The sequence below is a fragment of the Anastrepha obliqua genome, chromosome 1 (genome assembly GCF_027943255.1).
Source record: "Anastrepha obliqua isolate idAnaObli1 chromosome 1, idAnaObli1_1.0, whole genome shotgun sequence".
Taxonomy (NCBI): Eukaryota; Metazoa; Arthropoda; class Insecta; order Diptera; family Tephritidae; genus Anastrepha; species Anastrepha obliqua.
In genome coordinates, this window is record NC_072892.1 from 69193440 (window position 1) to 69220762 (window position 27323).

At 35.1% G+C, this 27323-nt stretch overlaps 1 protein-coding gene across 14 annotated transcripts in view; it reads right to left on the reverse strand.

The window, feature by feature from the left end:
- LOC129253536 (TLD domain-containing protein 2) overlaps nucleotides 1–27323 on the reverse strand; it is a 323786-nt gene that overhangs the window by 43455 nt on the left and 253008 nt on the right. Inside the window, exon 1 of one of the 14 annotated variants that reach the window (XM_054891971.1) lies at nucleotides 19099–19981. The exons of 12 other annotated variants lie outside the window; for them this stretch is intronic. In XM_054891971.1, the coding sequence (XP_054747946.1) occupies nucleotides 19099–19233 (135 nt within the window). In that variant the 5' untranslated portion in view covers nucleotides 19234–19981. Of the gene's footprint in view, nucleotides 1–16524; nucleotides 16664–19098; nucleotides 19982–27323 lie in introns of those variants that run through there. One more of the 14 variants, XM_054869106.1, reaches the window with a different exon arrangement.

Genomic DNA, 27323 nt, shown 5'->3' on the forward strand with positions numbered 1-27323 from the left:
CTCACAACAATTAATATTTGCTAGCAAAATTTACTCAAGCAATTAGCTTCATCTCAATTTGAGGAAGTTTGTATTCTGGCCGGATGTTGCTTTTAATGGTATTTGTTTTTACTAGAGTAAACAAATCGACAAAAATTGGTCAAGGGCGATAGTCGCTCGCGTGTGCACACATGATAACAATTTCAAACGTCTTTTTTAAACACATTTTTGTAAGGGTGCATGCTAGGAAAGTAAACTTGTTCGATATATTCGAACGTGGCATATTTCACGGTCACAATTTTAAGGGCGTTTCTGTTCAAATTTTTGATTCTTCAAATACTTTATATGCACAAGTGCTTAAATGTCACTTGGTGTGAATGTAACTGAGCGATTTCATTGCTTTCTTAAAGCTGAACTAAGTTTAAGCTATGAATTACAAATTACTGTGTGCCAAAAGATACTAATTGGTAATACCAAATTAAGAGTTTTGGCCGAATATATGCACGGACTTCTCTTCGGTTTTACAGCGGTGGGTCTAAACTGGAGAATAGAATTGATGGAGTGTCCGTAAAATCTGGAAAAACAAAGTCGCCAGTTCGCAAGACAATTTTGGTATCGGGTAATTACAAATAACAACAACTTTATATAATAGGCCAGCCGTCAGTTCCAGGGGGTGTGCCACTGGCATGGGTGGATCGGCCGTCCAAAGTTAGTGGGGGTCGGTTATACATTTGGATTCGATTGGAGCACTCTAAATGGGTCAAAGTGGGATTTTTCGTTCGACCCAAATTGGGGGACATCAGAATTCGTTTTAGAGGTATGGTTCCTTCGGCAAAGTTTCTTATTTTGATCCCTAGAGTATGATTTGTACAGAGCAATGGGCGATTTTTATGCCTCCCCACAAATCGACCCGGCCTAGTATATATATAATGCGATATTTATTATGTAAAAAGGCTACAGACACATGCAGATGCTGTTGTTTTTTGTTATTTCCACAAGCCTTAGCAACTATTTTGCTTGGAAATATGAATACAATATTAAATAAATAAATACGCGGCTGGAAAAGTTAAGTCAAGCTGAACAAATTCAATTCTTTGAGGAGACAGTAGCGCTGTGCTTGAAAACACTACAGATACTTTAGTCGTTGAAGGGTGTTGCTATAAAGTTGCATGCATTTGTATGGTGTATATTTACAAATTAATTTTATTTATACTCGTTATAGGACATTATTTGCTATGACACACTGTACAAGAATGATCGATTACAATACGTTTGTCAATCGGGCCCAACACATAGAAGGCACTAGTTTTATTGCATTCAAATCTTCTTCAGTTAGTACTAACCTCATAGCTGTTCGCAGACCTAAAAAATGCTCCCCGGTAAGAAATTTTGCTCGAATGAAGAGGTTATCAGTGAAACTGAGGCCTATTTTGAGGCAAAAGATAAATCGTTCTACAAAAGTGGTATAGAAGTGTTAGAGCAGCGCTGGCATGATCGCGTTGTTCTTGATGGCAATTACGTTGATGAATAAAGCTAATTTTGACGAATAAAAAAAACGTGTTTTCTTAGTTAGGTCCGGGACTTTTCAGCCAGGTGGTCTGCTGAGCGGGGAACCATCAGAAACATATTTCAACGTATGTAATGGGGTTTTCAGTAAGAGCGCTTCAAAATTTTGAACTTTTTTGAATAAAACACAAACGGTTTGACTTTTTTAGCTAATTTTTTTTTTTTTATTATCGAGTTTGAACATATACATTTAAGTATGAAATTCGGTTTCTTTTGCATGACCACCGCGTGCACGTTTTACGAAGTCCAATCGTTGAACCCAATTTTCGACCACTCTTTTGCATAAATCGGCCGAAATTCCAGCAATTTCGCGTTCAATATTGGCTCTGAGCTCACAAATCGTCGCCGGCTTGTTACTGTAGACCAATGACTTCACATAACCCCAAAACGGGACGGCTTGTTAAATGGACCGTAAAATGGCCGTAATGCTCTTAAAGTAGCAGCAACAGAACGATTATTTTCATAAAAAATTTGCACGATTTACAATCGTTACTCAAGTGTGTAGCGTTCCATGATGAAATGTATACTAATGAAGTTTACAAATGACAAGCGAAAAATAAAAAATATTGCGTCGTTCGCCCTCCCTATCGGAAAAAAGTTGAAGCGCACCTATTGAATAACCCTATATGTGTCTTATATGATTTATTTCACTTGATGCATTTCATAATTCTACATTACACAACTTAGTCAAGCCACTTGGCATAATGTGATAAGTGGCCCAATTGCAATGCGAGTTTGTAATTATGCAATTATTGTAACTAATTATGCCACTAATTTCATTGACACGATAACATATCATTTATAGCATCCTTTCGCTTTCATGGTCCAACCCATTTGCAAACTAAAAAAAGGAATTAAATAAAAATACAAAAATGAAAATAAAGTACTTCAAATTGATTGACACAATTTATTTTTGCTTTTCGCAGTACTTAATTAAATTGTAAATTGGTGTTTATGGCAGCATGTTGGGACGACGTCCTCAGCTCAATTGTTTGTCAATGCATGCGTGAAGAACGCGAATTTGGAGGAGATCTGGAATATATGTACGAGTATGTATGTGTGTACACACATTCGCCCATACATAAATATCTACATTCCCACATGCATAAGTATATAGATATGCATATTACGTAGCCGTTCATGCAACTGGCAGTGGGAGAAGCTGCGCCGTTTTAAAAGCAAAAAGCAATAAATATCTGATAATAAAATCGCACAATTTTTTCCTTTTTCTTTTTGCCGTTTTAGAAATTTGTGACATAAATAGCAATGCGATTGGTGTGAATTACAGTAAATAATATAAATACAATAAGTTTATGTGCAGCAAGTAATCAGAACAGAACAAACAATCTTTTTCTTCCAGTACTCAGCATCCTCCATACTTCAAATCATAATACAGGGCCCGCCATCTATCGTTACGGATTTGAACTAGGTATTATTTGAAGAATGGTAACACTTAGCTGTCATCTGATTTGACAGAAAATTAGTTTTATTCTTCCGCTGAACGAAAATGGTTTGTTCCGAGAAATCGAAGAGGAGGATATTGGTGGCATTTGGTTCCAACAAGATGGCGCTACTTGCCACACAGCGAATGCTACGATCAATCTTTTGCGCACTGTCTTCGAAGATCGCATTATCAGCCGAAATTCTGATATCGTTTGGCCGCCTCGGAGCTGCGATTTGACGCCGTTGGATTATTATCTTTGGGGTGCCGTCAAAGACCAGTGTTATGCCAACAAACCAGCAACAATTGATGCACTGAAGACCAACATACGCGATGTCATAGCTGAAATACAGCCGCATACAATCGAAAATGTGTTGAAAAATTGGACCGATCGTATGGGATGGTGCATGGCTAGCCGAGGCAGCCATATGAATGAAGTTGTGTTTCATCATTAACCGCAAGGATTGTACTTCAAAATAAAAAGACAGTTTGGAAAAATATTGAGTAGTTTCTTTTTTATAGCATTTTTAATTCCGTAAAGTTATATGGCGATGAAGTAAAATGTTTTTAATGTTTTTTTTCACGACATCGCTCCAAAAAAATCGTTGATAACTTTGTCTTTAGTGAATCCGGTTGTACAAGGTGGCGCAAAATTAATCATACAATTTGGTTTTTAATAACTTTTCCACTGAAAAAAAAAAAAAATAATTTTGAGTGATAAGTCTTTATTGTGATCTTTACGCGCTTCATTGCTGGTCTGCTTGTATACCTCAGCTGCTTACTTCACTAGTGCGTACGACGCCATTCGCAAAAATTATAAATCTTCCGATATGGTGATTAATTTTGCACCTCCCTGTACGTTCCAACACTTTTGTGATAGCAAGATTAAAAGTCGGGGCAGGTAGTATTACCTGTGTAGGTAATACAGCAGAAAATGCTTTCAAATGATTCCATTTTATCACTTTCACTTCCATGCTGGCACTAGTCTTTTCTCCAGGAATTTAAAACTGGTCAGAACACTGTTTGGAACCATTTGCATAAAGAGACTTTTAACTGTTTTACTTACAGAACTCTTCATTTAAGGGGGGAAGCTGGTCTAGAATTTTGAAAAAATCGAAAAATTTTTTTTTGTCTTAAAAGGTGCTTTAGGGTCTTAGAAATAATATACCAAATGAGGGATGCCAGCAAAAATGTCTAAATGCCCAAATTTTTCATTCGACGGCAGTGCCTCGCAGGTATGCCCCGAACGCTATTTACAACTTTAAACGCGTTTTTCTCGAAATCACTTTTTTTAAACTGGCCGAAGACATAACTCGAACAAATCTTTACCGATTCTTACGAAATTTTGACAATACATTCGAAATACCTTTCTCCGGAGACGTACGTAGGATTTTTTATTTATATTACATAGTTTTTTTTTTAATCAACAATTTTATGTCGTTCTTTATAGTGAAAATTGTAACTTTTTGTTCAAACGTGCACCATTTCGCGAAAAAAACAAAATATCGAAAAAATCCTACGTACGTCTCTTTCTGTTGTTATATAGAAACTAAAAAAATTTTATTTTTTGATCCAGGACAAAAATTAAGGAGTTTACGTCTTCGGCAATGGACCCACTAGAAAAAAAGGCGCCTTAGGAGAACTGCTGGACAGCGGCCATTTTGAAATTAATTCAGACGAAAAATTTTGTATTTGTACCATGAAAGCTATATTATTAAACCTATTTCACAGATTTTCGATTGATTCCTTTGTTGAGTCAAAATAAATTCATAAAATATGCCCATTTTTTGCGCTCTAGACCAGCTTCCCCCCTTAAGCTATTGCAATATTAGCTCAAGTGGTTCTGTAAGCGAAGCGATAAATTTTGTGTTAAATTTTCTATGCAATTACAGTCTAAATAGATGATATTTACTTTTGTTTTTGCTATTTTAATAATTTTTCCTCATTTTAAGCGCGAAACACAGCTACTAATGGCAAGTGTTGAACACTAGTTAAGTGATATAGTATTTGAACGGATAAACACTATTCCAGTTCAAAAGTGCTCGTATATACCCACAGCTGGTAACTGCGTTGAAAAGAATATCCAATTAGCAATCAATTAACGCCACTATTACTGCAGTTGACAAATATGAAGTCTACAAACTCATTCAAGTTTATTTAAGAATCATAAAATTTGACGGATTGTCGGATTTAATTGAGTCATTTGGGACAATATAACAAATTCCCTAGGAGCTAGGGGAATATTATTGTCTTTGTATATGTAAGTAAATACCTCAAAAAAAAAAAAAACAAACAATCTTAAGTGGTGTAATGAAGTCAAGGTGTGCAATAAATTTCATTTTCGGTCATAATTTAGAATATTGGGCAAATATAACTGCCAGTTTATCTTTAACTGTGAGCCATAAGTGGCAATGCAATCAAGAAAATTCAATGACAAGCAATTTTTTACCTGTCGCACCTAATTTGGGCAAATGCATGCTTTGATAAAATTTTAATTGACAGCTCGATTGAAAGTACAGTCAAAAATGCAATTATACACCTACTTTGGAAATTGCAAACAAAAGCATAATAGGATTGAATACTCAATTTCTCGTTAAAGTCTGCTCACAATTACACTCTTCAATCCTTTAGATTGTAGGTGTGTGCGGTCATTACAGATTTGCTTTATCAAGGCAGCGCGTTAATTTTATAACAAGTTTTGGTTACCTTCGCTTGATCTTCTTTTGGCTACATTTTTAATATTTAACGACAAACCACTTAAAATAATAAATGAAGCGCATTATATATGTGCATACCTACATAGGTCAGCTGACTTGTGTTGAACGAATAAAATTTTTTGGCACACGCAACGCACGTAGTAACTACTTTGAATTTTTGTATAAATTATGGATGCCTTCATCTATACTTGCAAATAAAGTGCGATTGGCTCAGGGATAATTGTTTTTTTTGTGCTTTGTTTTTGAATTTTTTAGTGTTTAATGGGTACAAGGTCTGGTAGAGTTTGAAGTGTTCTTTGAGAGAATGCCAAGAAAACCTTGGACCTTGAGTTATAGCGCACACGGACTTAAAAAATAACAAGTTTCAGAAAAACGCTTCAAAGTAGAGTAGGCCTCAAATATTCCTAACGTCGTCAATTTTTCCTCGATGGACTGGAAATTTTGGCACAATATAAAAAAGTTCATATGAAAATGCTAAATTTTATGATTTGGCTGGTACCAACATTTCTTGGTAAAGCATCTTAAGGTGCATACGCTCCATGAAATGCCAATCTCTTTCAATTTTTCATCAATCCATATGTAAGTAAGAATATATTTTATTGCTCATGTTTTTTGTTGTAAGTAATCACGAAAATTTATGTTATGATCAAGAAATGTTTTCCTAGAAATCTTATAACATAAATGCGAAAATTTGACAGAAGTAGATCACATACAAACACATGAGCGTGAGTGAGTTGTTTTCTTAAGGTGGAGGTAAGGGATAAAAATCGATTTTTTTTTTGCATGTTATTGTAGTAAATCATTTCAAAAATACCGTGTTAAAATTTTAAGTCAATCCGAGCAAAACTTTTTAAGTTATAGAAGATAATGAAGATAATGAAGATGAAAACTACTCTACCGATCCTTTTGAAATTTTGCACACATATTTTACATATAAAAAACCTCCCTCCAACGTTTTTTTTTCGCCATTTTTTTTTTATATTAAGGTGGTTTTACACCTACAAAATGGCGACATTTTTTCGTCAAAAATCACTTTTTACTTCAAACGACTACCAAATGGCTGAAAATGAAAATAAATCGTCAAAATAAACGTTGGGGGGAAGTTTGACTCATACTTTAACTAAATTATTCGATTTTTTTGATTTCAGATGCTTCTACGCTGAGATATGCTGACTACTGCAAAATGTATTTTTGAAAAGACGTCTACGTAAATGTGCTCTCATTCGCTCATTTTGCAATATTTTTACATGAAAATTTAACAAATATTCTTGAAATGTTACTTTATAATATAATATGCTACAACTTTTAATAAACTGATTTGAACCGTTTCGCTACAATAAATTCATGAAAAAAGTGTTTTTTTAGCATTTATCCCTTACTTTTTCAACGTTCAATACTCCTCTTGTATTATTATAAGCAAGAGCTTTTTGATGCAAAAAATCATATCACTTTTGCGTGTGAATACTCTAAAGGAGCTTAAGACAGTTTGTTTTTAATTTGCTTTGCTTCAAAAAAGTAACTGGCATAATTTATCAGCAAGCGAATCAGTTTGGAAAGTATCTTTAAACTTGCTAGCAAGTTTTTTTCCTTCTGGAAAGTGCTGCGAAACTATTCGAGTGTTATCCTATGATATTATTGGCGAATTAAAATACAAAAATTTTCCACAACTTATTTCTCAGGAAAGCACAGATCAGATGGAGCCCCATTTCGTGAGCTATTTCGAAAATCTTATGGTCCTGTACAAAAGACGCAGAACGCAGATAGTCATGGCGACTCTACGCCATTCAGTTTCCAAACTTATAGCTGTGCTAACCGATCATTGGACGATCGGGCCTCACGCAGAAAAGCTGGGCCTACCATTTAATCTCCATTGCAGAAGATGTGGGGACTTTTCAGGGAAGGAAGCTATTGCGCACTTTTTACGTAAATGTCCGGGTTTGGCAGCCAGACAATCAAATCCCATTCATTAAATTCCATCAACCGTCTTCTTTACATCAATAACTTTGACTGGCTGTAGATATTTGCTCGTTGAAGGTCTCATAATGGTATCAAACTGGTTTTTTAGTGCTCCTTGTTGAGTGCCAGTCTGATACTTCCGCCATTTCACCTACCTACCTACCTATAAAATTAAAACTACTTTTCGAGAGTCTCGAACATCTATCTTAAACAACAACAACCAAATAAGGTTCTTAAACCGCACAGATTGGATGTAGTCATATTGTAAATAACCGTTAAACAGGTTGGTAGCGAGGATGTGGCAACAAAATGGTGCGGAAGCGTTAGTTGGATTTTGGATGGCTCACCACTTTAACCAACCAACCATCATCTCAGATAATGAAGAGTTTAAACCTAAAACATTATTATTTAAACATTTTATATTTGGTAGAAAATCCACAATTTATTTGTGGGACACGCTAACGAATGTACGTATGTTTGGGTTTTGAATAAACGGTCGCAGCTTCTAACATATACCATAAAATAAACTTACGCCTGAGCAGTGTGCACAATTTTTGAAGAAATGTTTATTTTGGGCTCGCAACGAGGTATGTTCAAAAAGTATCGCGAATTTTGTATTTTTCCAAAAATTATTTATTTATTCATTAATATCTATTTTGTCCCCTTCAAAGTAATCCCCATGAGATATTATGCACTTGTGCCAACGTTTTCTCTAATCTTCGAAGCACTTCAAAAATCATTTTTTTATCTTGTTCAGCTCCTTCTTCGATGTCGTCTTTATCTCGTCAATCGTAGCGTAGCGCCGTCCTTTCATGGGCATCTTCAGTTTCGGGAACAAGGAAAAGTCACAGGGGGTCAAATCTGGGGAATACGGTGGTTGTGGCATTATTAGTGTGTTGTTTTTGGTCAAACAGTCGCGCACAAGCAACGATGTGTGAGCAGGGGCGTTATCGTGATGCAAGAGCCAATTTTTGTTCTTCCACAAATCCGAGCGTTTCTGGCGGATTGCTCCTCACAAATTGCGCATAACTTGCAGGTAATATTCCTTATTGACCGTTTTACCCTGTGGCAAGAACTCATGATGCACAACGCCCGTGCAATCGAAGAAAACTTTTACATTCGACCGAATTTGGCGCGCCTTTTTCGGTCTTGGTTCGTGCGGCAGCTTCCATTGATATGATTGAGCTTTCGTTTCCACGTCATAACCATAAACCCACGATTCGTCACCAGTTATTGTAGTAAAACATTTCAAAAATACCGTGTTAAAATTTTAAGTCAATTCGAGCAAAACTTTTTAAGTTATAGAGCATAAAGCCGAGCCGCCTCAAACATCTGCCAAGATGCAGCAGTTGCGCGCGTAGTCCGTTACAAACTTTAAACGCGGTTTTCTCGAACCTTTTTTTTTAAAGTGCGTAGTCATTGGCATTTGAAAACTACTCAACCGATCCTTTTGAAATTTTGCACACATATTTTACATATAAAAAACCTCCCCCCAACGTTTTTTTCGCCATTTTTTTTTATGTTAAGGTGGTTTTACACCTACAAAATGGCGGCATTTTTTCGTCAAAAATCACTTTTTACTTCAAACGACTACCAAATGGCTGAAAATGAAAATAAATCGTTAAAATAAACGTTGGGGGGAAGTTTAACTCATACTTTAACTAAATTATTAGATTTTTTTGATTTCAGATGATTCTACGCTGAGATATGCTGACTACTGCAAAATGTATTTTTGAAAAGACGTCTACGTAAATGTGCTCTCATTCGCTCATTTTGCAATATTTTTACATGAAAATTTTATCAAATATTCTTGAAATGTTACTTTATAATATAATATGCTACAACTTTTAATAAACTGACTTGAACCGTTTCGCTACAATAAATTCATGAAAAAAGTGTTTTTTTTTTAGCGTTTATCCTTTACCCCCCCCTTAACTATCTGCCCAAACAGACTCGCGCACGACCGAATAACGTTTTTTCTTTCCTGCATTATAACGACAACCATCTTCACGAGGATCAGTTTGTTTTCTTTTTTACAAAAATTATTTGAATTAGTTTTCACGACCTTTGACGAGGAGTCGCCATTTAATTATTTACATGCAAAGTATGACTGCACTTGCTATTACTTTCGGAAATTCTTCACTTTTGCAGACTTTCTGAAAGCCTTTTCTGGCCATGTGTGAGTGCTTCTTTAGAAAAAATCTTTGAAATTTCATAGCATCAATATGCCACAATTGGGACGAGGCAAAAAGTGAGATCAATACGAAATTATAAAAATAAATAAAAAATCACAGTATAAGCAGTGCAGCCGCCAAGAAAGAAACAGCAAGGAGATTCTGTGGGGTAAGCAGTAATAACAAGGCCACACCTGTTGCGGCGCCGATGCCAAATGTCGTAATATATTTAATGCAATAACTTATGTAGCGGCATGTGTGCATATGTATGTATCGGTCAGGTGCAAAGAGCGCAATTTAAGCTACTGCGCAAGCGCGTGAACATGAGCAGACATATGTACATGTGTCGCCAATGCTTGTACTCATATGAAACTATGTATGTATGTCAGTACATATACACAGTATGTGTGTATGTATGTGCCACAATATTATTAAGTGCACTGCAAGTGGAAGATTCCGGCACATGTGGTTCAGCTATTTGATCATATTGTTAATATTTTGCGGTTTTCCTTTTTTTTGTGTTTTTCCTGGGCTGGCATGTGCTCAAGTAGACACAAAACGATATTTAACTTGTCTTCGTATGCACAATTGGCAGATATTCTGTATTGAGTTGGCATTGTGATAAAGCAATATGCATTTTTCAAACGAAAAAAATCAAGAAATAATTGGGTACGAAAATAATAAAAGAATTGGCATAGCAGAGAAATGTATACGGAGAAACAATATTGAAAGTATAGAACAAAATACCGGAAGTGTTTTATTTTATAAAATAATTCTCTGAACGGTGGGTAATTTAATACACATTTCCACTTGACTTAATCTATGTATTTCAAAATACGGCAGTGAATAATAGGCAAAAATAACAATATGGCGGACTTTTGAAAAAATATATGTTTTCAACAAAATTTTCCTATTGTCACACTGGCCAGAATGACAAGCCTACAGAATAATAATCAGTTTAATTTCTTCGTTTCAGATGTCCTGAAAGGCCAAAATCCTATTGTTTTTTAAAACGCTTACATCGGTGCCACCCTACTACAAAAAAATATGTAAAAAAATGTTTTTGTAAACTATTTGATGTCAATAATATTTGGTGCGCAACTAAGTTCCCGCTGTTTGTCAATAGATGCCGCCAGCAGTGTGTTCTAGTCGATTCTAATATAACCTAAACGTCATAAACCAAGCTTAGACACATGGTAAACAAACTGTTTCGACACATTAGTGATTTTGTTTTGGTATCATAAACCATTCATATGAAAACATAAAAAATGGCTTCATCCGTGGATAGCCTTAAAAGATGAACAGTTTTACCGCGACGGTATACGAAATCTACCAGAAAGATGGGAAAAAGTAGTAGCCAGCGATGAGCAATACTTTCAATGATTCACTTGTAGCCATTTTTTCAGAATAAAGTTGTATTTTCATAAAAAAAAAAAAAAAAAAACACAGCGAGAAATTAGTTGCACACCTAATAACATACCATAAAATCAAAACGATCGCATTTTATGTAAAAAAAAAATCCTAAAAAATATCTATAAAAATGAGTATTTGACCTGACTACGCCCTTAAACTTATTTATTATAAAAAAACATATCCAAGCTAAACAGCTAAGCAATAACCTTTGGTTTGAAGGGAGGAGTTACTTTGGAACTAATATTAAATATAAGCGCAATAAGAGCGATAAGTAACAAAGACGAGTAACAAGAACGAGCTTTAACTGATTTAATCAAATACCAAAAAATTTCACATCTTGATTCAATTGATTACTATGAGACATATAGGATGTGCACAGGTATAGACATAGTGCAGCCAATTAAGATTCAGTGGGTTCGCTGGCTAGGTTCCGGCTCTGAAAGTATTCCTTACGATGCACGAAGGTAGTAGCAGAGGAACCTTCCTCTTCTTCCTGTACCGCGTTGGAAGGACCAAGTGAAGAAGAACTTGGCTTCATTTCATTGGTTAGTAGTGAAAGAAACACTGGTGCCGCTTTCTGCAACAAAGCCGCTTTTGCGGTTGCTACGCCCATAAAGGAAAAAAAGAGGTGACTGAGAAAATTTTGCACAAAATCTACGATTATTTACTTGCATAAAACCACATTTCAAAATACTTAAGAAAAATGCCTTTGAAATAAAGTGACATAAGCCACTGAAATACATTTACAGCTGCTTGAAGTGAAGCACTCAGGAAATGGGGTCAAAAAAGTGAAGATATAATTAAAAAAAAAAATTAAGTATTTTTAAAAATGTTGACTGTGTCGCTTTAGCGCTATAATTGTTTCGAAGATCGTTAAAAAATATGCACTCTTTTTAGTAAATCCCTGCTCTTATTACGAACATTTCAGTAATGGCACGAAAAAATTACTAATAGTTATGACCAAAAAAGGCAATAGAAATCATTTCCCATTTTTAATATGGCAAAAGGGCGCAAAACACACTCAACTGAGATGGGTACAAAGTCGAAACTGCAAAAGTTTAATCACCTAGATATCGTAGAAACAAACAGTATGCGGTTTTTTCACCCATCAGCTACGTGCTCCGCGTATTGCGCTTTTCGAAAAATATACACGTAGCTTATCGCATATTTGCATAAATTAATAGTTACAATCGAGCAAGAAAAATGCGTTTTGGCTTACAACACGCTGAAGTTATGTGCACCGCCAACGAACGTTCGACGATCATTGAACCGAACGTTTGTCGAGAGTGGCAATGTTGTTGAAAAAGGAGATAGAAATGTTTGAATTTTTTGCGCAATACTAGCGAAATGCTGGCGTTGTACAGTCGCACATAGCTGCATAAAGTGCAATTGATTAGCATAGAAATTGGCATATGTTCATTGGTTGGTTGCAAAATTACGTACCGAATGATGATGAAAATAGCAAAAAACAGTGGTCAGCTTGAAAAATTGAACTGAGAAAAATACAGGGTGCTTCATTTGAAAATCTATTTAATTATACATAAAATTTTACTGATACATTTTCAATGAATTTTTCTTATTGGAAAGAGCGAACCAGGCATGGAACAAAGATTTTCGCGAGATATAACACTCTTGAATTGTCTTGCGTAAAATTTATCTTTAACCCTTCCAATCCTGACTTTCTTTTGTTTTGACTTGAAATTTGCAATCGTATTATATATTTATTTTAGAAGTGTCTTCACAAAATCTCAAGTACCCACGTCCATCTGCTCGGCTGCTATAGAAAGTTACTTGTGAGCAAATTTGGGCAATGGTGGTGCAAAATTTACTCTAAACATTTTTTCATTGAATGGATATTCAAAGCTTTCTTGCAACTGTTTCATTTTCATATTTATAATTTTTGTTTTAATTATTGGAAAATATTGCATATTTTAAAACGCCTTGCTGAATTCTAAAAAAATTGTCTGCAAACAGAACGGCAGCTTTTTTTACATTAATTATCCAAATATTTCGCAAAAAAGCTATTATTTGATTATACATACTTTGAGCAGACACGGTTTAATAAACAACAACAACGATGATGTTAGGTCTCTAACACGCGAATTTGCTCTCATGCAAAATTGAGCTCGAATGCGTCAAGGGAGCTCCACAAAAAACATTTTAACAGATTGAAATCACAGCTCCTCGGCGATTATTCGATTTCCGGTTTTCGCTACTTAATTTTAATATACCCCAACCGATCCACTTATAAGTAAATAAATACTGAACTAAATTTCCGATAAATAACGGATGCTACGTGTTCTGGCAAAGTCAAAACATAATCAATAGTTAACAAATAGTTAGATGGAGCACCCTGTACATATATGTAGGTGTGGAAAAGTCACTATTATGTATTTACAAGCCATTGGGAAGTTTCCAGAAAGCCCCACCTTCTCGCTTAAAATTTCTTGGCTCATTGCCGATAGCCTCTTACGACACTTGAGTTTATTTTGTGTTGGCGTTTACGTGTCATCAATTTTGTTTTCTTACTGCATTTTTGTTGAGATGATGAATTGTTGTTGGGGCTGGCGCTGATATTATAACATTTTGTTATTTTATTTAGTTGTTATTGCTTAATTTTTAATGGTAATATTTTTTTAATATATTTTTCATAATTTTTTTGTTTTCTGCTTCTAGTTTCGTCATTTTCAAGTTTTAAGTACGATTGAGCAACTATTTAGAGAATACCAATTTGAAGAAAATGCAGATTATTTAAAAACAAAACGTAATTTCTTGGCTTTGAGCCAGAATTACAGTTACTAAAATGCAACTTCGAACATACACATTTTTTCTGATTGGAAATAACTGCTGAAAAATAAAAGGACAAGATTAGATTTTCTCTTTTGGAATTCCTAGAATTTGTTCTATTAAGGGGTCCCGGTGGTCTGGAATTTTCAAAAAATCGATTTTATTTCGAAAGTATAGGCTTTAAGAGTATACTGTCAAATTTTTGGAAGGATATTCCCAGTATTTTCGATTCTACAACCGTTTTAGCAGGTAGAGTCAGATTCGTCACCCGGCGGCATCAATGGAAAATATCCACGCTCAAAACTTTAAACTCAATTATCTCAAAACTACTTTTTTCAACCTGGTGTTGCCAAAAAAAAAAAAACAAAAATTATTCAACCGAATCGACTGAAATTTTATATTAATATGTTGTTCACAACATCAATGGCTATAGCCCGTACTAGAATCATATTATTATTTCAATTACTTCGTATTTTTTTTATAAAAAAACTGAAAAAAACCCAGATTTTTAGAGTGTCAAATTCAAAACCGCGCCATTTTGTCAATTTTTTTTATTCTAGTACGGGGCATAGTTGCAGTCATATTGATTAATAATTTTTTTGATTTTGTGTTTCAGATAAATAGAAGAGCCAAAATGGAAAACACCGTCAAGGTCCAATTTTTCGGGAGAATCAACTTCAGCGCTATTTTTAAAATTATTAAAATTAAAAATAATAATGGTGAATGAGATTTCATACTAGTTTTTTCAAATAATTTATACCAATTTTTCTCCAGTAGATAAATTAGGAGAACTTCAATGCACTGTAAAGTTTAGGAACAAGTAGTTCAATATTCCACAGTTCTTCGTCTTTCACAGCTATACCGAATTCTGGTATTTTTTTGGCTGCAGGGTGTTATCTTCCTCGCTTCCTTATTTGGCTAAGTTTAAAAAAAATAGATAAAAAAACATCGGTCACAGCCGCTCCACAGCTAAGTTGTTGACTTTACGTATGTAAATATGTACAAGAACTGAACTTTGTTTGAACGTCAATATAAAAACAAGAACTAGGAAAATAATAAAAAAAAAATTACAGCTGTATTTTGAATAAATGAAAGACAAACCTTCTGAGAAAATTTAAAAGACGCGTGATCATCACTCAGTTAGTTCCAAGTTCGATTACCGCTTCTGGCATAAGACACCAAAGTATAAGCGAAGGATTTTTTAATAACGATCATCTCTTGACAGGAAATAGTGAAGTGTTGCTACAAATAAAAATCAACTGCCGAGCAGGGCTTTATAAAGCTATAACGTTCTCCATTTGTATGCAGGTATCAGGAAGTACATCAAAAATTTAAGGACTAACTCATCTAAAATAAATTATATATTTTACATAGTAATACTAGAGCCAATACTAGGACTGGAAAATTTCAAGCTAACAAGGTTGACTATGCATCGTTTCACGCTTGCCGAACGTGTGGAAAATATTTAAGAAATTTTATCGAAATTCAGGTTGAGACGTAAAAGCACATCGTGAGGTTAGTTGCCATCGCATGAGGCCAATTTTTTCCGAGTAGGTATGTGAACAAGAAAAATTGGCATTACTACAACAAACACAATCCACAAATGTTCGACCAAGTATCAAAACATTTACCAAGGCTGACTACATGGTGCGGTTTATGGCATGGCAGACCTTACCATCAATAGTCATAGTATTGACGCTTACAGCCTTTTTGAGAGTTTGGTCAAGCTCTTCCTCCTACGAGTATTTGTAGTGTGCGCCTTGATGTTTTCCGCAAATGGAGTGACCTATAGTTTTAAGTAGACTCCGAACGGAAGGTGGCTTATTTTACGAGGAGCTTTTTCGAGGTAGAAATATATTCGGAGTTAGCGCTTGGGCTGCTTGAAGTACTGTCAACGAAACCGCACATAATATGGCTTGAAGGTCGATTCAACACCATACTTATTCTATTTAAAGTTCTTTCCTTGTCGTTTTGTGCAACTTTATATATCAAATTTTGAAAAGTTATGTTCATGTTTGGTTTGCCACTACTGTAGTACAAGTAAACCGGTGATAGTGTGCAAATGTGTTATTGAAAATAACAAATCGTACGAATATGCAATTTTTCATTAAGAGCGTGAACATTTCAAAAGAATCGGACGACCCCACTAATTTTGATGCATCTACTCGTAGCTAATGGCTCACGTCCGATGGCGTCCGGTGCGCGAAAGCATGAGACTCGAGGGAGAATTCATAAAAGCTTTGTCAAAAAACGATATTGTAAATAAGAAATGACATGGCATGCAGATACCGATTTGCATTTGTACTGAAGTACAAATATGTGATTACACACACATATATGCAAATATGTGTGTATTGTAAACTGGTTTACCTGCAGTTGTTTTCTATTTATTTTTTGTTTTTTTACATTTTATCGCATCCATTTAAAATAAGTAAATATGTCAGTATGTCATATGAAATAAATAACAACATAGCATAAATAATATAATTACATTTTTGTTATGCGCCATTTTTTGTAATAATCTGTTCTTTATTCATTACTGCACACATACATACGCGCATATACCAAATTATGTGTTTGCGGCTTCAAAACAGTAATAACAGTCTATGTATTTGTTACTATCCAATAGTTTTTAGTTTGCTTTTTGTTTTGTTTTTTCTTTTGCTTTCTCGTGACAAATTCGCTGCACATAAAATTATTTGAAAAAAAAATGCGTTTTCATTCACTAAATATATCTATATATTATACATCTTTTTTAATTCCGTTGCTTCAGTGAGCAATCCACATATTTTTTCTTTAATTTTAATTTATTGTTGAACGCCAGCAAAACTCGACGATCAAAAAGTTGGTTCGTAAAAAGATTTCAGTCAACTTTCACTTTGATGTGACGTTTTGGTACAAATTTCAAAGTAAAATATTCAAATTCATTTCCAAAAAAAAAGTTAAATAACAGTAAACATTTAACGGTACTATTTTGTGTATTTTTAAATAAATTCACAACACCTTTAAGTTTCTATGCGATCCACTTTTCGGGCACATATTGGACGACCGAACATATGCCAACGGTATACAAGTAGAAAATAGACTCATTGCCAGCAATGACAAGTGAAAGATACACAAAACATAGAAACAGATTTATAGGTAGAAAAAAGCAGAATACCATAAATGAAATATCTAATAAAAGTGAAGCATATAAAATAAAAACAAAAGAATATAGAAATCGAAAAAAATACAAAGCAAAATAAATCAATATGGAAAATGTGCGCGAATGTATTTAGAATGAAAAAACAAAAATATTAGAAAAACAGAAGGTTGTTAAAGCCAAACACATACAAATTATATGAAGAGAGAAGCAGTCAACAAAGAATTTTGTTCAAATAGCTGAACAAAGAAAAAACAAAAGTGGATAAATAGTTTGGCTTCAGAATATTCTAGTGAAATATTCGTTAAGTGGATTATGAAAAATATTTGAAAACAAAGTGTCTTAATATTGGGTGGCCTAGATATTTCTGCAACTAGTTGCCACTATACAACTTTAACTTTGAAAAGGTAAAAGAAGAAATTAAAATAAATTTAAGAATTTTAGTGCACAAATAAGCTACCAAAGACACACAAATTGGCAGGTAACGACCTCAAGCAACTGCACTGTACTCTTCAAAACTAAAGTAAGGGAGTAAAACTGAATTCGCTAGGGGTCTGCAAAGTGCAAGTTCTCTCGGAAAACCAAAATTTTCACATGCATACATTGATGAAATGATGGCTCTTACCCGAGAACGGCCAATATTTCGTTAAAAAAATCGACCCTCTGGACTAGTATTATCTTCGGTAAAGTTAGTCTGGAAGACATTCACTTTTATAGTTATAAGCATTTGTTTATATTGCGCAGCCACTGCTGAACACTTGTCTTTGCATACGCAAATCATCAGAAAGTTTTTCCTAATAGCGGTCGACCTCGAATATTGGAGCGTATTTTGGCTTATGGATGAACCTCGCATGACAGGTTTATTTAACCGGTTAAGCCAAATTATTTAACACCCATTCCATTTTGGTTCGACATCATCGAAACCGCTAGTTTGATGACATCGACGGCGGGGAAAGAGGGTTTAACCGATCAAGGCAGAACTTTGATAACATGCTACAAGAAAGCCCATATATCTATCACAATGAATTGGAATCATCCCCCACTGGTTTAATCAACTTTAGTCGCACGTTCTAGTTCCTTGATTGAAGCTGCCGCAGAAGTGGTCGATCAACTCCACGAGTGAAGGTCTGATGAGGCTGTAAGCTAATCATGTGGATTACGTGTATCCCAGGTATCAGCGGTGACTTCAAAGGAGTCTTTGGCGATATTTAATCACAATCCGAATGCACCATTTCGTAAGCGTGAGCGAAATGGCGACCACATAAATCAACCTAACCTAACACCAGAGGCCAATAACCCAACTAATTGATTTACTGAATGATGATGAATTCAAGCTGAAGAGCAAACAAATTATCATATTTTTGGGTGTTCTTCCAATCGATTATCTGGAGCGGAGTAAAAGGAGCCATTTATCGACTATGTGGCAACATGAAGCAACAGTGACTGCGTATGGCGGAGAAATAGAATATCTCCCACAGGACAACGCACCAGCTTACACTCGGCCATTGGCTTCCAAGGGCCGGCCGCTATTAGAAACAACTTTTTTTCATTTTGGTGCTTCACCGAGATTCGAACCTACGTTTTTTTAATGTTAAGTTTTACTGCTGCGAAAAACCGTTAGTTAGATTAATATTTCAGTGCGCGAGTATTTTTAAATAAAGGAAGTCTTGAATTATCAAAAAGCCATTTGTTACTAGATCAACTAGGGTTGCTTTTGAAAAACCATTTTCTACCATAAAAATTATTGCCTCTAAACAAGCGAATGGGATTGTAGAACGACACTGCTTTTCTTATGCTGCCTAATATTTAGTTGTTTTTTGCTAAAATTACAATTCAAAATAACTTTTTCTTAGAAAGTTTTTTTTTTTTTGACTTAATCAATTAAATAATAAGTGCGCTTATTTCAAAAGGTTTTTTTTTTACCTTCTTCTTAATGTACTTGGCGATCTTCGACAGCTTTATCGCCTTGGCATTTAGCTTCTGTGACGTTGGCTTATTCGCCGGCGGCATATCGAATTTGGTTATTTTTGGCAGAGGCTCGATTTGATTGCAACTCATCTTGGCTGATTTTATGCTGAGATATGAATTCAGTTATACAATTTTTTTTATTGTTGTTGACGTAAAACACGAGAGACACGTATGTGGTTTATATTATATAACGATTTTTTTGTACACTCGTATGTAGGAATAAACTGCGATTTTTTTTCTTATTATTGCAATTTAATAGTTATCGATTTTAACTCGGGCAAAATGTAATGCAAAAAATAATAATTTTTGTAAAATCAGTAAAAAAATTAAGAAAAAATTTACGTTTTTTAACAAAAAATTGTTGCTTTGTTTGTTTTTTAATTAAGTGCTAAAATTGTGCATCTCTGCCCATCAAATGTTAAATGTTTTTATGTCAACTTAGTTATTTCTCAATTTCTATGCTATCAATTCCTTTTTGCTTTGATTTCACTTTTTTGCCAAAATTGTTTCTCCTTTTCGTTATTGAAAGCAGTCACATTTTCACTGTTTATCTAAAAACTCACAAAATCAACGAACAACTTTGTATGCAAGCCCGTAGGTGGTGTATCAGTTGCCCAAACTTGCTTTGAATGGAAAAGTGGTGAAACAATTTTTTAAATCTCCTTGCTTAGCATTCAGAAAGTTGATCAACTATTTTAAGGCTCACTTTTGTATTTTAACAAAAACAAAAATTTCAATTTTTAATTCAGAAATTTTTTGAAAGACTTCAACGTTTTGTTGGTTGCTCCGATCGAACGTCGCGAACCGCCGATCGTAAAAATGAACGTGTGAATAATAAGAAGCACAAATTGTGACTAAATGAAATGTTTTCGAAAACTTCACTGATTCGTCGCCGCTCATCAGCAGCGACAGCGGCAGCGATGGTGGCCGACGTCACTGCTGGCGTCGTGACTGCCATGGTGCGCATTCGACATCAATTCAATATCAATATACGGCAAATGAATAGACAAGCAGAGTGCAGGCTCGTCGAACGAATGGGCCAACTGTTTAGTGAACTAGAGCTGTGCGCAAAATAGCCAGCTTGCAAGCCAACTTGCCACCAACCCAGTAAGGCCGTTGCGTCAAAGCGAACGTTAGTGGTGATGTTGGGGCGACGTTAGCTTAGCGGTCGGCATTCGCGCCGTTTCAGTTCTTTGGCGGAACATAAAAGTGTTAACGCACGTGAAACTATGTTTGGCTGCACTTGCCATACAGACACACCCACCACAATATGGCGTACTTGCTGGTGTTGTGTGTATTTTCTAAGTTCCTTTTTTCCCCGGCTATCTTGTTAACACGCTGCCTGTTGACTTTCTAGAGTTATTATTTGCTCTCTATGCGTATTTGGTTTCGAAATGTTTGCAGAATGCAAAGCATTTACGTTTGCTGAGCTGCAGCGATGCATCGCACACCTTTTGCTATGTACATAGGTATGTAGGCATTGTATACATTTTCAAGCTTCGTGAGCTTGCAGCTACTGCACACAATTGGCGGCTGAGCAGTCTGGGTTAATATCTGTTAATTAAAGAGACCATGTTTCTGTGGAGGTTTGTGAATAGAAATGAAACTCAGTTCCACCCATATTTATGAATGCTAGGGATGCCAGTCCCGGGATTGCAAGAGCTCATTGTGTTTAAGTACCGAAAATCTCGGGATCACTTTAAATACAATACATTTTAGGACAAATCAATTTATGCTACGTGCAAAATGTAGGAAATATTTCGACTAAACTTCTCATCCAAAGAAAGTTTATATTCATCCAATTTTAAAAATGTGTACGTTTCTTGCCGTGCAACAAACCAAGATGAATGTGTTTTATTGGCCATTTCAGAATGTAGTATGCAGCTTTAACTTGCAAATCGATGTTTTTCGTTCGAAGCCTTTTAAGTGATGTAAGAAAGCAACAATGCGCTGGAATGATCTTTAAAGAAAGAGGAACCCATCCTCATCATATGACAAATCAAATGCAGAAAGTGGCGATGGATAGGTCCCACACATAAAAAACCACCAGCTAGAAACACAAGACTTGCAGTGGACTCGCGGTCGGCCAATGAATAGTTGGAGAAGGTCGACGAGCTAGCAGATGCCAAAATCACATGGGACGGCGTAAAAACAAAAGCCCAGGACCGTGTACGATGAAAGAGTCTTGCCGATGCCCTATGCTTCTGAGCGGAGTGAGCAGGAAAAAAGAAACAGTTAACACCACGGTTTAAATACTCAACTTTCATTGTTTTGCTAGAATTCCAAACATATTTTAAATGTAAAACAGTATAAGTTTGCAATATTATTTTTAGTCAAAAGAGGAATTTAAAAAAATTCACGAGAAAAATGCATGAGTTTTTGGTCACATGCAATTTATTCTATTTATTTTATGGAGTGGAGCAAAAATTGGCCTTTTTATAAAATAGCATCACGTTCTAAGCGAACATTTCGGAAATATTTGCAACATCGCACGTTCGATCAAGAAAATATGTTACTAACCTCTAACAAAACCAATGCAATAAAAAAACTGCATTGCGCTATCGAGATGGAGCTCGAAAAATAAATAAAGTTAGCAATTATTTTAATGTTCAATTTAGTTTTTTTGTTTTTTTTTTCGAAAAATGTTGCTGACTAGGCTTCGTTTGTAGCCAAAAAATTTGCTTATGTCATTCTCAATGAATTTAGTTCCTAAGATTAAGAATCTTAGTATTCCCAGATTACATTAAAAATATCCCGAAATCCCGATTTGAACAATTAATGCTAATATTGGCCGTCCAAGTGCATGCCTTTTGTATGCCTACTTTATCAATTTCACCTTGACAGACAATCACAGATTTCACTCATGGTGATTTTCACTTACTATCTATTTGTTGTATATCTTTAATAACAGTATTTAAACTTTCGAAATTTTGTAGCTATAATTATAAAGTTTTTAGAATTTTTAGTAAATATCTTAAGCCGCGCATAGACTGGCAGACAGACAGACAGCAAGCTATCTATAGTGAGTTTCACGAAAATATACAACACCATCTGCACTGAAATGTACTTGGAAATACGTATTTGAGCACATGACTACATATTTTCTGTTTATCATAATTTTTTGTTGCTATTAAAAGAGTTGTCAAACTAATTGTTGAAAGCAGTGAGAAACGACGGTTTGTCGTTATCGATGTTTGCCAGCGAACTAAACTTCCAGAACAGGTATTTTAAGTTGACCACATAGACATATTTGCATGTTTCTAGGCATGTGCATATGTAGGTGTACTGTTAGACTATAATAATAATATATTTCATTAAATTTATATTTGGTTAATAGGCAGTAAAAAGGAAATTTCGTGGGCCAGAAGCTTTCCACACTAACAAAATAATGCCTACTCACAAAAACAATGTTGTATTTGCCGGTTAAATTAAATCTTCGGAAAATCTTGAAGAATATCTTTACTTCTGCACTTGAAAAAAAATAACATTAAATCCGCGCAGAGTGGCCTATAAACTATCGGAAATATAGGTGTGAAATATAGTACGAAACTACGCATGAAAGCGCAAAAGAATATTATAGTATAAGCACTCCTATGATCTGATCTCTTGCGGATTATATAGTTGTTAAGAGTATGCAGAATACTATCTCCAGAGCCTTAGCACTCCTGGTTTCAGTGCCTACTCTATTAAAGAAAAAATCCTAGGAATTAAAAGAAAATCATCAGGAAAATTAAAATCATAACCCACTTGTGAATACGTATCTCTGCGAACTACAATTACCTTTGAAGATTCGCTGGCCTTGCATTAGCGACCGCTTTAGAAAAATTTACACCATTCACATGAATGTGCTCGAGAAGCCCACAGCTTCTGAGTTAATAATCTAAACGTCAGAGAAGCTCAGTAGAAAATATTAGGTTGCTGGGGAATGATTTCTCGGATTCTCCGCTAAAACTTTTCAAATTTGCTATTCGCAATAACCATAAAATAAAGGTATTAAGAAAAAAGCACTACAAAAAAGTTGACTCCTCAATACCCAATATGTAATACAATGTTTGCGAACTGGTCGCAACATTTGTGTGTATGTCCCCAATGTGACGTATCTGATATACATATGTAAATCGGTATTGTGCATAGGCATAAAATTGAGAAAACATCTACAGTACGTGCAAGGAATAATCTTGACTGAATCGAATTTTTTTACAGCAATTTTAATGGTAATAAATTTACAGAAGTGAAAACATGTACCTGGTGGTGACGCCATAAATTTACATGAGACATTAGTAGCTTCTTCACATATTTTACTATCAATTAATATGTCATTTGCTAATATAATATTTACGCGATACAGAAAATAAAATGTAAACGCTTGTCAGCGGTTCTGAGAGAGAAAGAATGCACTCCTTTCAATGAAAAAGAGTCAGCAAATTTCCAGTTTCATTAGGTCCAACAAAAAAGGTACAACATTTATGAGATTCTCTTAAAATTCGTTACTGGAGGCTTTTGGGATCGTCGATTATAAAATTGAAACCAGTTTTTCCAAATTATTTTTTAAATATTCGGCCGCTACTTTGAATTTTATAATCTGAATCGCCCGAGCACCAAGTTTCGAGCGTATCTGAACACTTCTTTTCAAAACTCGACCGCCATATTTGATTAGCCATTTTTAATTTCGAAGAACTGACTTTAGATTCGTAGTCCGTGGAGCGGAATAAACCCCGAGCTATGAATTTCGAAAGAGTCCGATAGTTTTTTTCAAAGCTAGACCAACATATTGAAATCGTCATTTTGAGTTTTGAAAATCTGATATCAGATTCGTAATCCGCGAAGCCGAAAAATCCCGAATTACGAAATTAGTTTTCAAAATTAGACCTCAACAACTTTCGAGCAACAGCTTCAAGTCAAGAAAATGCACAACAGTCGGATTCAGCGTCTTAATATAAACAGTTTTTTCTCAAAATCTAGTTTTCGAACGATAAAGATCCCTTTTGACTGTCTACAGTACATACATAACATATATCCATTTCTGAAATGATTTATCACTACAGTGTGACCTTTTAAAAGGAAACTTGTCAAAATCGAAACATTTTCTTTCCTGGGCATAGACGATGAGTTCATTCAGGGAAGAGAAGAAGCAAAAAAATACAACAAAAAAAAATAATATATTAATATAGATATTGTCGTTTTTGTACCTAATTGAATATTTATACTAGTTATCTTGAACGTATAATATAAAATATATAATACTCATGCGGAACATGGCTTAAATTGAGGGTTTTTATGGAGGCGCTAGTTTTGGAATTAAAATTAATAGACTACATGCACATAAATTTTCATATATTAAACAAATGTTGGTTACACTTTGAAAGTTCCAGAAAGGGGTGTGTCAGATTTTATTTTTAAAAAATTCAGAAATATGTACATATATAAACACATATAAATATGTATGTGTAAATATGTAAATATAGACGATACAATTTTTTGCGAATTTCTTAGCCATCTCCTTATAGTAAAAAGCTGTAGAAAAATATTCAAGGTACTTTCCATAGTAACGAAGACTTTTAAAAATAGTTACTTCTAATGAAAACAGTAGCTATTTGCCTCTACCGAACTTCAGATCGAAATTATTGGGTTTATGTGCGGCAAAATCTTAAAAATGGGGCATCCGTGAATCTTGAAAGCAGGCCCAATGTGGAAAAAGTGTTATGTTTACAAAATGGAATAGTACAAAATGTGCATAATTGGACAACATATTTCTCGATTTTTACACAAAAAGCAGTTAGAATATCGCGCATTGTTGCTAGTTATTGCGCCACCATATTACCAATCGACACTTGTGCTCCACTTTTTTGTTCGATAAATCGCATATTAACCGACAACCTTTGCGCCTGCATACGAGTAGGCCTGATGGAAATGGATGGGACATCGTGCGCTACAGCTGGAGTAGCAAAACTAGGCCAACGATTTAAAAGAGCACTCGAAAATAGCTGAGTAATAAAAATAAATTGATTTACCAACATCCTTTTGCTAATCTTACTTTTAAGGGTTTCTTGATACTTTGGAATGCACCCTGAACTTATTAAATATTCCATTTTTGAAATATTTCTCATCGAACAGGTTCACTGAATTTTAATTAACCCACAGGCTTATAAATTGTGGTTGCAGCATTCGATTTACCAATTTTTAGTGCTGCTCACACCATAAATGCCATTACACCGTTTAGTATTTTTTATGGTGTCAGTTGGAACTTACACGGGTTCATATGTAGTGACAGTCATAATGCCATAGCTATTATTGAAAATGAAAGATATAAATACAAATGTTCAATACTGTTATTAAAACGTAATTTAAACTAGAAAAGTGTTAAATATTTTTACTGAACAATGAGAATTAACTTGGAAATCTCGCTTGTACACGTTTATGTAGCTACTTGCATTAAGTAACACCACTGACATGTGGAAGTGTTATATTTGATATACGAAAGGCAACACGCGGCGATGTTGGACAACCGGCAAACCTGATAACCGACTTAATCATAGCAATCGGAATTACATCCGTGTTGAAATTAGTTAGAAATATCTACAAACAATTAACTTGCAGGCATTCATACATATTTATGCCGGTATGTATGTATGACAATTGATTTGAAATACTTCTGGATCAGTGTCCAGCTCAAATTACAAAGAGCTGATTGTGTCAATACATAGAAAATGGAAAATGATAATTGATATTTAGATATTGTGGTGAAAACTGAACTGATTGCCTGAACTGATAGCTGAGAGAATTATGTAACAACATTTATGTAAGAGACAAAATAACTGGGGACAACCTTGCCGATGACAGTTGGGATAGGTAAAGTTAGTATTATGTGTCTAACCGAAAAGGACATTCGAAAAGACGTACGACCAATCCATTTTTATACCACCAAACAGAAGTGAGGAGAGAGGAGAAAATTAAGGAAAACCGATTTTGAATAATTCAAATTTAAAACTAATTAGTAAATGATTAAGATTATGTAATAGTGATCATTTTTCAGGGTTAATAAAATTCAATGCTTGCGCTGGCTGGGCCACGTCAAGCGCATGGATGCAGAAGCTCCAATAAAGAAGATATTCGGATGGCAACTTAGAGGACAACGACGTAAGGGAAGACCATGCCTCCGATGGAAAGACCAAGACGAGGGAGCCCTATCATCGCTTGGTGTAACAAATTGGAGAAGGTACTCGCAAAGCAGAGACGCCTGGCGACACTTGTTGCAGTCGGTTTTAATCCGCTCCGTGACCCTTGAGCAGGCCACATAAGTAAGTTAGTAAGTAATACCATTGATGCATTTCATAAAAATTCAAAAATTCACAAATTCCCAACTTTATTTTTTTCCGCCAACTAAACATCAGAATGGCACATTGCTGCTATTTGGGTATTGAGACTATTCGCCGTCATCTTCATTGAGCTTCACGTGGTCCTGCAAAAGAAGGTTTAACTGAAGTGCACATGTAAATCTACCTAATGTCTTTGTAAACGCTTACTAACTACAATAGGGATTTAAAGCAGTTTTAAAACCAGGGTTGCACTACAACTAAATTGTACTATTACTAATTTTTTAGTGCACTATGCCCAACCCTGGCTAAAACTCATCACATGAATTCCTATTGGATAGTGCTCGGTTGAGATTCCAATCAGTTCACAGAGCTGTGAAGTTGGCTAGTCATAGAAGTACCATCGACAGTCTCCGACCCAGTTACCGATTGTCAGAATAACCCTACAACAACATTACTTATTTTAATGTTCGTTCAGCGATTGCTGAGCTGCTTTAAGGCTAACCTGCCCTCGAGAAGTTACTACCACGAAGAGTGCCCACAAGTGAGCTTATAACAAATGAAAATGTGAACCGTGATGGGGTTCACAGTGTGTATTTACCAGTAGATGGAACCGCAAGCAGGCGTCTAGTTTCGCGTTAGCCACCCACCGCACAAATGTATCCACGTGAAAATTTCCGTGAACGAAAATACTGAAAAATACTCGGATATCTAGCTTCATAAAGTTTTGTGACATACATAAACATATATGTTTATACTTGTGGAATAATAGGATGTGTCGGATCAGGTGGCATACTGCTCACACTTTCTAAATCGTAATAAGTAAATAAAAAGTTAATCGCCTTGATATTCTTGCGTATTTTTTTT